This window comes from Pieris rapae, chromosome 15, assembly GCF_905147795.1.
Source record: "Pieris rapae chromosome 15, ilPieRapa1.1, whole genome shotgun sequence".
NCBI lineage: Eukaryota > Metazoa > Arthropoda > Insecta > Lepidoptera > Pieridae > Pieris > Pieris rapae.
The window spans coordinates 8,073,591-8,092,374 of NC_059523.1; the positions used below are offsets into that span (position 1 = coordinate 8,073,591).

Sequence of the window (18,784 nt, forward strand, 5' to 3'; positions counted from 1 at the left end):
GCATTCAAAAATAATCGCCAAAAATAAAATTTGATTTTACGCGAAGGAAGTATAAGTTATTGATATTGGATAGATACTGATACATTATACGTGGTAAATTCCTAATAAAAGTCATTATCCCATGAAATTGAGTTTATTTAATTTGGTTTAAGGTTTTGCAGAATGGATGTTTTCCAGACGAAAAATGCGATTTACCGATAAGATCTAAGTTTTTTTTAACCTTGTATTTGACGTGAAAAATAAATGGAATCCATGTGAAACAAAATATAAAACGATGGAGGGTTTCGTTTGACCATGATTGGTCAATCAGAAATACGTTTCACGTTATGAGTGGATTAGGCATTTGACTTAATAAGTTCACTTGAAACGCACGTGCGTTTTGTTTTTTGTTTTATATTCTTAGCGCCCGTTTTTTGTTGTATAACTGCTGTAAAAACAAAAATCTATTTTTGTATGTCACCAATACATTGTATGTGGTCTCTTCAATATCACTTCATAGTATAAAACAAAGTCCCTATGCCCCTTTGTATGCTTAAATCTTTGAAACTACGCAACGGATTTTGATGCGGTTTTAAATAGATAGAGTGATTCAAGAGGAAGGTTTATATGTATAATTACATCCAATAATATAATAAATAGTGGAGAAATAGCGATCGAACGCGTATATTATCGGAGCTTTCCAGCGACGGAAATAACAATACATAATAAAAACCTGCTTTTCATCAGCATTGCAAGTGGGGCGGGTCACTAGTTTAAAATAAATTATTACGTGGTTCCAAATTTCTCATACACTGTCCTATATTTATTTATATTACTTCAGATAGTATACGCAAATATCGTATTGTGAAACAATTGTTAATTTTATGTCAGTATTTAGTGTTTAACATTCTAGACTAGTGTACTGACCTATGTAGGAGTTTGCCGAGTTAGCACATCGAAGTTGAACGGGAGTTCTAATACGTTTGTAGATTCTTAGTATGTTCGGAACTTGTACTGTAAGTTTAATTTACATAAAAATGAACTCTTGTCACTGAAAGAGAAATCCCTCTTTAAAGTCACTTAAAATACATTAATGATTAATTTAATAAAGATGGCGCTGTTAAACGACATTTGTATTATAGCGAAAGCGATAAGTTGGAGGTGCCTTCGTGACTTGTTAGGCGTATTCAGTTCGCGGGTAAAATATTACCTCATTGTGAATGTAAGGTAACCCTGTCACACAAAAGAAGCACTGAAGTAGTGAAAAGCTTAAACCGAATTCGCAATACTAGCAAAATATGTACCTGTTGCTCACATCTACGTACTTATTTACATTAACAGTTTAAGGTTAATAAATTTTTTAATCTTATATATAAATTTCTCGTATCACGGTGTTTGTAATTAAATTTCTCCGAAATGGTTCGACCAATTTTCGTGACATTTTGTGTGCATATCGGTAGGGTCTGAAAATTGGACGACATCTATTTTCCATTTCCCTAAAGGTTAAGGGTGGTTCCCTAAATTTTTGTTTTTATTTTTTTATGATACATCGTACAAAAATACATACAACCCTTAATTTTCACTTAATAAAAGAAAACCAGTTTTCCAGAAAACCAAACAGTCTTTGTGGTAGCATAGCTTTCGTGTTAGAATATACTGAAAAGGTAGGCTAAGTAAGATCAAGAAATGACACGACTCAAAAGACAGAAAAAACGAAGTTTGCGGGGGCAGCTAGCAATACTATAAATAGGCATATCGGTAGAGGGAGTGTAAATGCATATATTTTTTCCCCTCAAGCCGTAAGTTGATAACAATGAACACAAAACATGATATACTTAATTTTTACGTTATAATAACAGTTATATAACCAAAGTAGCATTATTATGAATATGACATTTGAATAAATTATAGGATATCAAGAAGATTACTCCCAACTGTATTGACGTAACAGTGTTGTCAATTTAACAAAGGTAATTTGCGCAATTTACAGTTTGGCACTGCAGCTACCTCAAATCTCACGATGATTCTCTTTCCGCACAGACTAGCAAGTATTAATAACAGTTATACTAAAATAAACGATGTTTCTTATGTGTACTATATTAACAAATTGTTTTCTTACGTTAGCTTGAAAGGTCATTTGTTAGACATAAATCACCTGTTGCATTCAAAATATTAATAAATGAAAGAGGAATCAATATCGGATGTACCCTATATGATCATAACTATGACATTATTTATATTCTTTTTTTAAATTATTTATGTCGATGGCGAAGGGACTCTAAGCAATTCCGACAACTTTGTTAAAAAAGATTTAGTGATAAATGAATCTACGAATTCCTTTGAGGGCGTTCTTGTCTCAACTTTCGCGTAACAAAGTTTTCATAAAATCACTTATAAGTTCTCTTCTTATTACACAAAAATGTTTTTTATTAGCTAAAATTATTTTCCTGTTTACTCAACCGGAAAACGTGAGGTTTCCTGTTTTGAGGTGACAAATATATTGTTCACATTCTGCTATCAAAGTAGAAACTCGATAAGTTAAAGTCCAAGGGAAACTCAAAATATATAATAGAGGTTTTGAGTTATCAAGGGTTTATTTTAGGGATAGGGTAAAGGGTAACGGTATAGAAGTAGGTATGTACCCTTATTCCTATTTTTACTCGAATGCGTCAGAAGAATTGGTTCAATAAAATACAGAAATTTAAATAATTCTAATTATTAATTCACATTACATAAAAATAAAACAACAATTAAAGGTTTAGTCTATTTAATAAAGTCTGTGATTTTGAAACAATATAAAGTACTACTATGTACTACTACTACTACTACTACTACTTCGTTTCGTATCGTTATACATGAGCATAAAGTATTATATTTTACCTATGCTATCTACGTTTGGTTTTAACTTTCCTTCTTTGATAAAGATCAAAGAAGGAATCTCTTCAGGTAAAGAGATGTCTGCTACAAAATACTGATTTTATAAAGAATTTTAAGTGCGTTCTTGGGTTTTTCATTACAAAATAACTTTTGTTTATACGTTAAGATCATATAAAAATATAATTCATCATGTTATATTTCAAACTATAAATGTAGCGACATATAAATAATACCTACTTTTATTTAATACCTTTCGTCCATTTTCTATCGGTAATCAGTAAAATAGGCAGCAACAAACTCAACAATCGGGATTTATTTAGTGGTGGATTTATTATTATTACCCAAAATAATCTTAATTTTATTAGTATGAAAAGGTCCCTCATCCTTGTACCACATTATTAACGCAAAGTTTTTTACAACGATTTCCCTTGTAACTAATGATAAATAAATAATGATATCGGATACGGTATAAATCATTTTAGTTAATGAACATAGAATATGATGTTCAATTCCTACCCGCTAATAATACTAGTTTAAAAAAAATAATAAGCATATGTCTGCCTCATATGGACATTATGACAAAAAACAACAGTAATGACCCTCTTGCACAATTTCTCTCTAAATGATTTTTAAAATAAACCAAATATTTTAGACCTACTAATGCCACGAATTGTATCTATTTTATCAACTTAGAAATATTCAAGTTTCACGTAAGTAATTACGTTTAAGTTTCTATACTTACATCTGAAAACTAATTACGAGTTTGAAAGTCGTCTTATGCTTAATACTGTATAAAATGTTTTATTCTTTCCAGAACTTAAAAGAAGAATATATAAACTTCGTCCTTATGGTAAATTAATGATGTCTAGAATTCTTCCTAAGCGACAAAGTTTTAATATTTTATAAGAAACGTAGAATGTTTGAGAGTTGTGTCTTAAAGTTTTATACAAAGCTTATAGGACCCTTAAACAAGAAGCTGAATTATACAATACATTACCTATAAAAGATTCGGAAAAAAGTATTAAAGTCCTGATACGGTTTTCATTAAATATATTCTGAAATAATCATATTTCATAATATTTTAACGGTTTTATTTTAATTAAGGTCAACACTTCTCTCTCCATACATCCCCTAACAAAAAATGAGTGCAAGAAGACGGTTACAGTGTGGCTATTGGACTTAAACTATGAGGTTACCGAGAAAATGCTTATCATAACTAAATAGTTGAGCATAAAGTTTGACACAAATTTTATGTAAATTTTAGTTAATAATTATGTAGAGTATAATTGTGCAATTTTTTTACGTCAATTATTCAGAACACACACACACAGACACACATACACAAACACACACACACACAAACACACATGCATACCATGTGGTTTCCTTATAATTAATATAATTGTCTATTCTTTACATATAATCATTTTGTGGTTCCGAAGTGGTGGAGGCCTGATGACCTGTAACACAGGTGCACAACCTTTAACAGGCATCAGTCTCACTTAAGCAATAGCAGTGCTACAAAGAAGAATGACAATTATTGTATATGTTTTTGTGAGAAATAAAATAAATATATTATTATATTATTAATTAAGGTTTTATGAAATATATAACACTGTTATGCAGAATTATATTTTATGAATCTTTCTAAGTTTTAAGTGGTAATTATCATATACACGCATATAATTGAAATCATATAAATAGATCTTAATATTTATCTTTATATTTTATTTTTACTGCGGCTTAGTTTATAAAAAGCTTCTAGTGTTTTCTTTAAGTAATTAGAGCGAGTTGTGAAAGCCTACATTTTCAATTGACACAGTAATTTTCCTTGGAAAAATTATGGAAAAGGTGTTTAATGAGCACTTTTTGAAGCCTAGCTTTGATATAAGTTTGAATATTAAAATGTCTCAAAGCCTGGTATTATGTGACCAATTTGTCTCACTTGGATTTCATTAAATTTATTTGAAAAGCGATCTGTGCCGCACCCTTTGAAACAACTGACATTCAATATTTGCCCTTTTGTATTTGGCTTTGTAATGCTCTCTATCGCTGAAGTTTAGAAACTGTGACCCGAACGTGTCCAATTAAATAAAAGTATATTTATTGAACGTAAATTATAAATCAGATAAGGCTCGAAGCTACTTATAATAATTTTTCGCTGTTTTATTTATTTTTATTCTGTTCTAAATAAATAAGCAATTTATAGAAAAAGTTCCATAATATAAGTTGATGCAGTATGCATATAAAAATAATTAAAATGTTATAACAAGAGATAAATGTATATGAGTATATTTATGAAAAATTGGCAGACACATTACAGAATCCTTTCTCTATAATTTTTGTAACGATAAGATTTTTCAGTAGTAATTTTTCCGTAGTAAATTTGATTTGAACAATGTGATTAAACAAAGGCTTTGTTTATTCAAAATCAGATAATCGCAAAGTAGTTATCATTTAATTAAAACCAGAATACAGTCAAAAGGCACACAGAGGGCTTTTCTTCTAATTCCAAAGATATAAGCTGTGGTTATCAGTTATAAAACTATATTTAACTTTCACATATTTTTACTTTTACAAAACACATCTTAAATATATAGATTTGCTTGTACCAATGCTTTATAATAAAATTATTTTCTAATAACATTTTAATCACAAAGTGTATATCGATAATTATCAGTTAATTATTTCCCTTCTTGTACCAACCAACTAATTAAGTTGTTATTATTAGCACTCGAAATACTTCATCTCATAAACAACGTATCAAGGTTATAAAATATACACAACATGTCTTTTGAAAGTTAGTGCTTACTGAAATCGTATTAATTTAATGCTATTATCGCCATCAATGTGTTAGCCAGCCTACGCTTAAATCTCGTAACCACCAGCTCATTTAATACAAAGGACTAGCCGAGAAAGTATTTAGTTTAGCCTTCTACAAAAGATCTTCTTTTTTATCCCTACTACTATTAAAATATTCCCAAGAGATGGAAAGAGAAATAGAGGTAGACCATAAAGGTGGGACCACATTAGACAAGTCGCGAGAACAACATGGGGTAGGGTGGCATTAGAAAGGCCAGAATGGAGTAGATTGGAGGAGGCCTTTGTCACCTGGCAAACGGACACGCAAAAGTGGAAGAAAAAAACAATCTACGAAAAATAATAATAATAATGTTATGTCCGAAAAAAGGCTATTATCTACTATTAAAATAAACAATTTTACCGTTATTAGTTGAAATTAAAATATCTATGTCTTTACTTCTATTCATCACAGCGAAAACACGCCGTGACAAAAACAAAAGAGTAATTAATCCGATTTTGCGTGTAAAAATTACGGTCTTGAAAAATATATAATCGCAATAAGATGAGTAGTCTGTAAAGAAATCTATAAGGAATTTTTGAAACGTCTACGGAACTTGTATGGCGTTAAAGAGGAAGTATTGATTCCCCTATAACCGTTCTTGGCTCACTGGGCATAAGTGTTTGCAAACTTGTGAATCCAATAAGCTTAGTTGTTTTGACGTTAAATGAAGCGGCTCAGACATTGATAAGGCTCAGGATTAATTCATTTGATCTTAGTTTAATTGCTTCTAATATTGTCTTTGAAGAATTTCGAACCAATCAATTGTACATGTAAAACAATTACTTCTACAAATATATCAAACAGTTTAAGAGATCTCGTATTTCTTCAGTAAATTGTGCCTTTTTTGTTATTATATAAAACTAAAATAAATATAAAAAGGTTATTACAGCAATAATCATTTCGAATAACATTTTGAACTTTAAGTGGTAAGACCAAAATAATTGCAAGAATTGCACGAGCTACATTTATGGGTATTAAAATTATTACAAAACAACTTAAACTTTAATTTACCATAAAAAAAAAACATTTTTAATGCTTCAAAGGTCGATTACAACAAAAAAGGACCATTTTTTTCTATGATTTTGGTAGCTTAGAACCCTGCGGAGTTTTTAAAGTTAGCCAGAAGATAGGGAAACTTTTTTGTATTTTTTTAATAGAAGTCGAATGTTTGGGTAAATCCAGCTATAAACTAAACTTAAATCATTTTTTGAGTACCTTTAACTAAATTTAGGAATTTAAGATTTTTTTAAATATAAACAACATTTAAAACAATCATTTCACAGAATAAAATCTGCAAAATACCTATAACAAAAAAAGATATGAATTTTCAAAACCTCGCTGGCAGAAAACATTAAAAACTTTAAATATAATATAACTGAAAACTACGAAAAATCGCAGACCATACATGTGGTATTTTCCACACTAGTTGGACCACACTGTATATATACTTCTATATACATATATCTAAACAGATATTATAAAAAGGTTAGATTATTAGTTCTGTATGTTTGCAATGAGTAAAATAACTACTGGAATGATTTCAAAAATTGTCATTCACCTAAAATGTCATTAATAATAATAGATTATCAGTCTTACTAAGCCGAAAAGGGAAAGGGAAAAATTAACTTTTTAAAATAGTAGCATATTTTAAAAAGTTAATTACTGCAAAATAGCTTTAAAGGCAATATCTTAAATCTATCTGAATCTGTTTGAAGTAGAAAAAAATATACTCTTGTTTTGAAAACTTACCAAAATATCTTTGAAATTTCTAACCTATTATTCAGCAAAGCTAGGGTAATGAAATTGTACGTCGTGTCAGCTCAGCGGGGATAAAACGCGTGAAGGAGTGGCGGCATCGTGTGTCAGAAAAGACTTATAGTTTCGAAATGGAGCTTCAAGCGCTTTTTGTTTCCGAAGAGGAAAGTGGAAATGATAGGAATTTTGAGTAAAACTTTTCCTTTGTACACTAGCTAATAGATATATGGCCTATAGCTTTCATCAAGAAATAGTTTCTAGTTTGGCACAATTATTTTATTATTGTACTCTTCAGATTTATCTTTAAACGAGCAATTCTTATATATATAAGAATTCCGAGAATCCAATTATATTATATATATATATCAGTTTCAACGATTTTCATGAAATGTTTTGTCAACTTATACATAGAATAAGTCGTTTAAAGATGTCAGTCAAATAAAAACTTAAATATGAATATAATTTTCTTATGATTATCTTTATTCGATTATTATATTCATCTTTCATCATTTTATTAGTATGTAATTCGTACTTAAATATAATTTCCAAAATCAAATTACATTATTTTTTTATTATTTATTTATCCAGCTACTAATATTATTATTGTTCCTGTGCTACAAGCAGTCGCTGATTATTTTTCTTCTGTACTTATTTTATATGACAATCTTTATTTTCTTAACTATATTTTCTTTTACCACACACAAAGACTCGTTCACAAAATATCACGTTTATACTTTCGTAGACGAACTATAACAACAGACAGCGTTTATTTATATTATAACTGTAGCCAAACAGTGATACGTCGCCGTTAAATTCTATACCAACATTGCCTTGAAAAATTAAGTGAATTACCCAACGAATATTTCGTTTTTTACCTTTTATACAGACTAATAAATTAATAGATAACCTTATGGTTTTCTACAGAGAACATATAAAGGAGGTGGCCTTCCTTTATATGTTCTGTGGTTTTACACTACATTTGTCATAACTAATTTGTCTATTAAAACTGTTGTAGCCGCCAGTTATTACGATAGTCCTTAATCTCTTTGAGTCGACGCTCCATAGAATTGGTATAAAAATCGATAGGAACAAACTAGTATTATGTGTTATACTAAGTATAGTTGAACACCAGGGGGGAGAAGGGGGAGTACAGTTAAAAACAAATCAAAATAAAGTTAAGAACAGTACAACACTAACATTCACCAGTAATATCGAAACAATTCTGCTCATAACAGACGCTCTATTCCAAAGTTAATTAAGAAAAAATATCCTGAATCAAAGTTAACTCATATTAGTTTTAATATTAAGTTGTTACGAAAAATAGAAATAATTAATAATAAGATTTGAAGTACATGATTTCGCCCTTAATATTTCTTCCCGTATATATAACAATATCTTTATCATATACAATGTGCATATAATACTACAAACCCAATTACTGAAACAGAACACAATTATCTGTGTAAATTGTGTCAGAAGTGGCAAACTTCATGGTGTGAAATGATTTGACAGTTCTTGAAGCTCAAGTTCCATTACGTTCTAGAATACGAACTGAATTACAAACTTTTGGTTGCTGTAAGGTATACAACAAACTTTGTTCAGAATTAAACTTAACTTAACTTTTTGTAAATGATAGATGTTCATAGGCGTTCGAATTTCAAATTAAATCAATCAAAAATCATCATATAATATATCAATCATTTATATAGGTAACATAATGTATACTTATAAACGTCAAAAAAGAAATATACATTAAATATAACTGAAATCAAGGGCGTAGAACGGAAGAGAAGAACTGGCAATAAACTCTCCGCCACTCTTTTTCTTAACCCGGTCTTGCAGAAGTAGATTTCATGCAATTTGCTATAGCAAAGGAAAAGAAAACAAACTAATTATTGCAATTGATATACGGAAGCCATACTTAGCGCACAGTATCGCCTCTGATTTGGCTTTAAAAAGAAGGTAATAACTTGAAAAAAAGATAATTGCAATCTAAAACAAAAACTCATATTGCAGCCTTATTGTTTTTGTTTGTGTTCTTCCTTCAATTTCATTATTATGGGTTTTAAATCCAGAGCCGTTCGACCTTACAAAATTAGTCATTCAACAATACCAATTCAGGTATTGATCTACTGATGACTATTTCGTTCTAGGTTAATTGCATTCGTGACACACGTTGACACATTGATTTTGTTTGGTTTTAATCATAAGATGGCGTCGAATCACTTGTAATTGCATTAATAAACTTTGGACATGTACATGCGCTGGATAATAAATGAACTTTATATCGAAATGATTACAGTTTTGCCAGTTTTATGGTTGAGTCTTTTGTGGTTAAATAATACAGAGTTTATTATATTCGAAATTCAATTTAAATTGAAGTCTTTTGTTTCTGGTGGCAAAAAGAGTGTTTATATTTTTAAGGCATGTCAGGGACGCGTGCTCATGTACATATCAATAATACATGAACAACAGTAATGGAACACATTAGCATATAATAACTCTAATATTATATTTAATTTGGTTTCAGGGTTGGGAAGGACGAACGGATAATGGTGGGGATGGAGCGGAACCGCCACAGCCTGCGCACGGGCCACTTGATGCTGTTTGGCAGCCAGTTGCTGGAACCAGGTAAATAAATCCACCTTCACCTATGTATGTATGACATAACATATAATTATAATATATTATTTATAAAGTAACTACTCATATTATTGCTTGTTAATCTAGTTCTTAGGGTAGGAAATTAAACATTGCAACAATGATTTTTTATTCACTTACTGACTTTACTTAAACTATATAAGTTCAAACTTATGCCAAGGTATTGCCCGTGCGCATGTGCTACAAAATATTGTGCTAATTTATAATCCCTACTCCGACTGGACCATCCCACTTCGGGGAGATGTTCGAGTCAATTCGTAACAATATGTAAACTACCGAAAAGACCAACTATGGCACATGATTTTTAAGAATATGTATGTAATAAGCTTATTATATACCACTCCTTCTCGAAATAAAAACTCAGTTGGGTTTCTGCAATAAAAACAGAAAACAACATTAAAAGTTTTTACTCCAGGTGATTTACTTATTATTCCTTATTAAAATTAATAACCTTTAAACCAATAATTGAAATCTTCAATGTTCGATATTTTTAGGTTAGAATTCCGACCATCGAGTATTCATGTTTTACCAATCGATACCATCGATAACCCGAGTCTATCACTCTGTGCGAAACGCGGCAAATTCAAACATAAAGATGATTACGTCTCATATAAATGAGAGTCGTTATTTTCTTTATATGTATCATAAAAAAAATGTCTAGGTCAACAAATATTAAAAGCTAACACCATGGGTTTCTGATTATTTGAGGTCGTGACTAACGTTACTGTAACGGGGCATGGTGGAGATTTGGATAGATTTATCAAATCAAAATCCTTTATTGATTCACACACTTCTGAACGTAATATAATACAGAAATAGGAAATACATACATATTAAATACTAAACGAACGTCAATAAGGACGCTCCAAGGGTTTTTAAGAGACTTAATGCCGCCATGGCAGTCAGAGCAGGCCATGTCCATAAAGAGTTGAGGTCTTCAGCAAGTCTGGAACGTTGGCTTTGTGACCAGGATCCTGCTGAAAAGTCAACAGTATATTTTATGAAAATGAACAATTCCTTTATTAAGTGTGAAGTCCTGAACAAGATATATAAAATCTTTTTTCATTTCATAATCCCATATTAAAACGTTTAAATGTTAATAAATAAGACACAAAATTTTTTCTTTCTTGATTTTTTGTATAGCACAAATGCTACTGATTATGTTTTACTTATCTATTGTACAGCCAATATTCAATACCCACAGAATAGGGAATTACAGTTTTGCAAAAGACTAACATTGTCATTAAATGCACTATAGAAAACGTTTAAATATTGATAAATAAAAGGGACACAACATTATTTGATTCATCTGTGATTTTTTATATAAATCAAATGCTACAGATTATATTTTTATTTATCTATGGTATAGCCAATATTCAATACCCACAGAATAGGGAATCTAAATTTGAGTTTTGCAAAAGACTAACATTTGCACTAAATGCACTATAGAAAACGTTTAAATGCTAATAAATAAAAAGGAAAACGCATTTTTCTCTTATCAAGGAAATAACAGGTCCTGCGGCGTTAAAGGTATAAACGAGGTTAAGTGTTCATTTACATATTTAATGTATTTAAATGAATACAGTTTTTACAGGATTATATCGTTATTTATTACGCATTTTAACTGGAGTTATGTTTACTTACTTGACGTGAAGTTATGCGACATGTAACTTTTTTATTAAAAAATCTATTTGACTTTAATTTTTTTTTTATATTTAAAAACGCTCCTGGTCTTTTTATTTAAAATATGAAATACTTTACTTACTCCGCCGGCGTAGCGGCCTAAAGTGAGATTTGGCCTCTGAAAACGAACGTCAAATTTATTTAGCTACGTAAAAAGGATTTGTTCTTTTAAAAGAATTACGACGTTTTAACACATTAAATCTTCTTTTGCCTACTCGGATCCGTGCGAGCGTCCCGTTTCTTTTTTGAAACCATTGCCATCCGTAGCTCTCGCATCCGAGTATAAGGCCCCCGATGTGTTGTATGCCGATTGCCGACCACTCGGATCCGATAAATGTTTTTTTTTTAAATATTAATTTACATTCATAGATATTTTCAAACATACATACTTACTTAGTTAATCATAATTCGCCATAAAAAGTTTTACTTTGAATTCATTGTTTAAGCATTCAATGTGTTAGGGCCTGTTTCACAATGTATGGATAAAGTACCAAATAGCTATGCAACACATAAATTATTCGAAAGATAAAAGTTCCGAATAAGATACTTCACATTTCATGTCGAAAAGCGCTATCGACAGTCGTGAAATGCAAAAATACTGTTTATCCTACCAATAAGTAATAAATAGCTTATTTAGAACTTATCCGGACATTGTGAAACAGGCCCTTAGTCTCATATATTTTATCCGTTCCCTTATTGTGAAATCTGCCGATGTCAGGTTCAAGTTCAACTAGCAGGCGACGCGACGTCTTCCTAAAAATAATTTTGGCTCAGGCCGGGGCTCGTGTTATACCAAATATTTATTGTACTTTTCACTTTAAATCTATTGTTATACTTTATTTATGCTTTGGTTTATTCTGGCAAAGCTTCTCAGAGTTGCCAACTTTAATTTACATAATTTCAGACGTTTTCTCAAAGTTTCTCTTATTATGAAATATTGACTTTCTAATTTGTTGAAACGAGAAGTGATTTAAGATTATTGTGAACACAGCAGAGTAGATGGGAAATAATACTATGAACTATTATTAGTAGTTTACGTTATGTGCTTAATAACATAATGTTTCATATACATATGTGTATTGAATGTGATAGTTATATAAAAAAAATAATCTTCAGGGCCTAAAAGTATAAACAAAAAGAAGTATTTCTTAAAAAAAATCAAGGGTGCTTTAAAAAATATATGAAACGTTGCACGTTGACACCACTAGGTCAACACTGATCAGTATTCAATCTATATTATGTGCTATTAATAAGAAGAAAAAACGTCATGAGGAAATAATAAAAACATTAAAAGCCAGAAATCGACGGAGCGCGTCAGATAGTACCATTTTATTTGTGATCGTGTCGCTAAACATATCGTCGAAAACTCTCGAACGAATGCAGTAAGGATTTTTCTGTTCGTCACATTATGACAAGGTTGGTAGAAATGAAAATTTGTAATCTTCAATATATTGAGAAAGATTACAGATTGCGTTGATTCAACTTAAAGTATTAACTCGTGAATTGATAATGTAGATTTATTAGATACTTCGTTTACGCAAAAGAGATGTCATCTGTGACATACTATATTCACTCGTCTATTCTCGATGGTTAGCCAGTTTTGAATACAAACGGGCGCATTAGGAATTACTTTAGATTACAAAGGCAATAATTTATTCGTAAGTGTCTGCGTTAAATCGAAAAGCTTAAATATTGCTATTAAAACCGCCAACGGGCCGCGTTGGCTTGTTGCCAGCGATTTGGGCGCCCTTGCTTTTGCATTATTTGGTCTATCTTTTCAAAAACGAGCAACTACCAAAAGTATAGTGTTTGAACCTCTACGGAATACATTTCAACTTAGGGTCCTTCAAGTAATATGGTCCTAATTCATTCGCGAGCCTTATTAATCATGTTCTATATTTTATCTCTCCGCAACCCTCCAACCAAAAATAGAAAAGAGAAAGGACAAGAAAGAAAACAAAAACTAAAAAAAACAATAAGAGACGAGTGGCAGGAGTGATGTGAAACAGGCCAAAGAAAGGCATGAATGGAAATGGTTGGAGGAGGCCTTTGCCGGTTGGCAAACAGATCTGCAAAAGCAGCAAGATACAAATATTAGAATAGTTTTTTTTCTTAACTGTCTTAGTTTCAACGTAATCTATGTTTATATGTGTACTTAAAAAGTTGATCTACAAGGCTATATTATTATTATTATTATATTTTATCTCTTAATATAATTTTATGTTTTACTAAAGAAATACAAGTTACAGTATTGTTCACAAAATCTGATGAAACGAAGTTGCTTAATGGTAGAATAAAGAGAATTTGTTCTGGTTTACTTATGGTAATTTTGCATCAGGCTTTCTGTACCTGTTTCTGTTTCTGTTGAATCACTCTGATAATAGAACTCAGTTACTCCAAATACACCCTAAGTGGTAGTAATTGAAATATTTGCAGTAGTATTGAGACGTAATAATAAAGAGTTTAGGCGGCCTTTAAATATTAAACTGTTCCGTTACAAATGACGATTTACACGAAAAATCGATTTGTATTAAAAATGCAGTGATCATGGATGCATTCTCATAAAACTTTAAACTAATTCGCTCAATCGTGACGTGATCAATTTTATTAAAAGGTTTTTTGTTTGAAAGGTTGTCTTATAATGCATAGTGGAAATATTAAATTGACTCGTATAGGAAATTTAATTTTTGTATTACTGTACAGTGGGTTAGTTAATGCGATTGATAGGGGTAGATAGACCTTATATATAATACCGAAGTATGTAAAGTTAAATAATAAAAAAACAACTGAACGTCTAAAAATATGAACCCGTATTGGGATATTGGGACACACTTCTATTTTTGTTTCATTCATAATATTTATTTATAGGCACGGTATTAAGAGAAATCATACAAAAGATTATTACAAATAAATATTACATCAGATACTTATACTCACGGGCGACACATGAAAAGATTTAGTGCTTCTCAATTATTCTAAACAATTTTATTCAAAATTTCTTTTAAAATTATTATTATCTCTACTCCCATGCCATCGTGTCCAGGGACTTTTTTATCTCACAATTTTTTTCAAAAAAAAAAAATCTCTATTTCACGAATGACGTGTTACGCGTCGAGAAGTACGCCCCCACTACATCGGTAATATTTTTTTATTCTTACAATGTTCATGGGTGATTCGATGGGATATTCTAGATTATTCCCTCATTTTGCCTGTTTAAGAGGCTGGATGGCACGAACGTTAGTCCGGTTTTATTTGAGCTGTCAGTGTGCAGTCAGGAGTCGAAAACTTGACTTTAGGAGGATGAATCACTAGGCAGATCAATAATATCACTTCAAGGTCACTTCAAGATCATCACAACCTTATGACAACCGGTAAATGAAGTCACTGTAGGAGACTATCACAGTTTTGAATTTTAAATTGTAAAAATACTCCGCTACTATATTTTTTTTTCAAACATCAAATCAATTTTACTTGTATGCAAGTGATATAAAATTGTAATAGGCTTTAAATTAGCTAGAGGATATCCAAGTATCATAAGAATTACTAGTATTTGAGATATTATGATACACGCGTTTGTCGCGGCTAGTGTATATCGAATTTTTTTGTGAGTAGTATTATCCTACTAGATTAAGTGGGCGATACTCCGGTAGTTTGGTTCGATCCCCCGAGCACCAATTGATTTTCTGTCTATGTACATCAGACGTTAGCTTATATATTTTATGTATTAAAAGAAAAAAAATGATTACGTAACAGATACAAGAATCTGAGGCCCAGACGCAAAACGTAGAAGCAGTATTTTTCTCTAGTCGTTTTAAACGTTTGATAGCCAACGACATATCAATTGTTTTCAGCAAAGAACTTATCGTGCGTATAAACTTGTCGACAATAGAAAAACGCGATGCAATTTAATCCCGTACATTTGCTCAGGTTTTCAATAGCTACCAGTTAACCCAGTTTTGTACTCGGACGTATGTGACTTTTATTATTTCACGTGAGCGAGTGCGATGGAATCTAATAGATTGCAATTCCTAACTATTATCATGTATTTTTTAAAATCTTAACTTGGTCGTATATTATTATAGCCTCTTTAAATTTTAATTTTAATAGAAAAAACTAGTGATACAATAATAACTTAGAATATAATGTTAATGTCAAAGGGCTCAAAGCGGTCGACAAGACCAAAAAGACCTAGGATTGTCAAGTGATTTCAGGCGCAATTGTAAATATCACCTTTGGAAATCCTACCTTTTCCGGCAGGATTTTCAAAGGTGATATTTATTTTTTTCAACGAAGAGCGGTTCGAATCGTCTACGACCATTGATCGATTGATTGATCCTTTGAATTGCGTAGAGATGTGGGGTCACTCTGCATCTTCTATCGCATTTACCATTGAGAGAGTTCAGAGGAGTTGTTCGGATTAATACCTGCAGCTGTGTTTCATCATTGGACATCGAGGCAGAATACGAAATTCCACCCGTATCACCTAGACGTCCGCCGTTCCACAACTGCGCGTTTTTCAAGGCACTTTTGCCGCGTACCACCACTTTGTGGAATCTTCAAGTCAATCGTCAGTATTTCAAGAAAAAAGCGTACCAATTCTTAAAAGGCCGGCAACGCACTCGCGAGCCCTCTCGCAATGAGGGTGTCCATGGGCGGCGGTATCACTTAACATCAGGTGAGCATCCTGCCCGTTTGCCCCCTGTTCTATAAAAAAAGGTAAAGTTTACTTATTAGAAACGTAAACCATACCATCAATTCTTTGGAACTCACTAGATCAAGAAAAAATATAATTACCGCTCTCTCAAAAGGTGAAGTTATCTTGAAAATACTACATGGCTTTGTTCTCGCAATATTAGCTAAAAAAATACTTTTTAAAAAACAAAGAAACAAAATGGCAATTTGTTGGTTAAAACGTTAATAAGAAAAGTGAAAAATGTTTCGTAATACGTTTCAACTTTTCTTGTGGGATTCTTTCTGAAAAGCAATTTATTTGGAATGGCGTGAAAATTAATTAAGCAGTTGAAATTACAAAAAGGGTATATAACCTTATCTTTCTTTTTACAAATTTAAATAAAACCTTTTTAATAAATTCAATTTTCTTATATTCTTTGTATGAACGTTTTGAATGTTTTTCAGCGATGACCACGATTGGTCAACGCTAGTCTAATTGTCAAGTTGACAGATTGTAATTTAATTGTTAAAATTAAATTATTTCTAGCGTTTAGTTTCCCTAGCTTGTACTTGAAACAGGCATTACGTTATATCTATTGCCATTATATATTAAGAAAAATTAAATTACTACATTAACTCCATGTATTATTGCGAAGTTGCTATTTAAAATATTCTGATTTATAAAAAAAAACATACTCTTTATTTTGTATTTCAATGTAATCGTCACGTCAGTTTCGCGTGTATACCTACTTTTTGTAATCAGATGTATCATAATATTATGAATCAATGTAGGCATTTTAACATTTCTTTCCAAGATGTCAATCAATGGGATTTTAGTTTAGACATATAAGAAAATGTGTTCTAACTAGACATATTTTCTGCATTTTGTTTATACAGTTTGTAACCGTTTACCCGTTGAGCAAATATTTGCATACCTAAAGCAATATATATTGATGAAGTATATTAATAGAAACACAGGCTGAATATCTTTTTTTTATCTTTGCATAACACTGGACTAATAAAGGGAAAAGAGTCAGTAAAGCGGTAATATTACGTTCATTTTCCTATGTCATTAAGTATTGTTTTAGAGTTTAGACCCAATAACTAAGTTTGGAAAATTCTGGAATTAGAACCTAAGCCACAGCTATTTGTAATATTATTCCATTATTATTACTTCATATTCTCGTGAATTTGATGCTTCAAATTTGAGAAAGTTTCAGGCATCAGGGGCCTTTTTGAAAAATGGCTTTATTGTGTTATAATTATAACTCTTGTATTAATTTGTACACACTTGGAATAAAGGTTTAACTCGTTTGTTCAGGTTCAGGCTTATTTTTGGACCCCCCTTAACAATCTAATTTAATATAATATTTTGTATTACTTCTGAGATACACTGTCTTTTTATGCGATTGACAAGTCCTATTTATTTAAAATATTTTTAATTTTGATATATTCATTATAACATGAAATAAGAGATTAATTAGACTAACTTAAGACACAAGGTCCCTTAACTGACTGAAAAAAATAACCGGTTATTACATGGAACTTTTTACAGTAGAAGTTGTTTTCTTTCGTTTTCTTACATGCTCTTGATAGGTTAACATGTACACTTTAACGTCAAAAAAACAAATTAAATTAATTGTAAATTTACATTTACAACCAGTTAGCAAGTCAAGGGCGTAGAGCGGGTAAGAAGAACTGGCAAGAAACTTTCCGCCACTCTTTTCAATCGCCAAGTTTTTAATATAAATTGTTTGAACTGGAGCAAATTAAAACAAGATCAGGATCATTTAAGTATTCGTCACATTTATAAAAGGCTTTATTAATTAATTTACTTGTAACCAATCGAACAATTACGGAAGAATTCCTAGTTTCCATTTAAAACTTTTTTTATTTGCCGCCATTTTCCGGTATCGTTACAAAGTAAGCCATAATTAGAAATTCCCGGGAGATGAATGGTGGCTGACGAGTTAATTGATTTGCGCAAGTCTACTTGGACGTGGAGAGCTCTCTGTGAGACCATAGGGCACAAAAGGGCTCTCATTTCACAACACTCTATTTTCTAAGGCTGTCGTTCTAGTTATTTCACGCGTCATATACCAATGATACATCTACTATAAAATTTAGATTAATAAAACATGGTATATAAAAGCTTAGGAGAGTTATATTTTTCTTCTACAGTAGTTTTTTAGCACGAACAATACATACAATTTATTTTATTTTTAAAGTAACACTGTTTTTTAATTTGTTTTACGTTGAGTGTTCTGTGTGTGTGTCGTGTATCTACTGAGCTTT

The 18,784-nt window shown here is 31.1% G+C and overlaps 1 protein-coding gene across 1 annotated transcript in view; it reads left to right on the forward strand.

The window, feature by feature from the left end:
• LOC110996625 overlaps positions 1–18,784 on the forward strand; it is a 41,486-nt gene that overhangs the window by 919 nt on the left and 21,783 nt on the right. Inside the window, exon 2 of the mRNA XM_022264387.2 lies at positions 10,005–10,105. Coding sequence (XP_022120079.2) covers positions 10,005–10,105 — 101 coding nt within the window. The remainder of the gene's footprint in view (positions 1–10,004; positions 10,106–18,784) is intronic.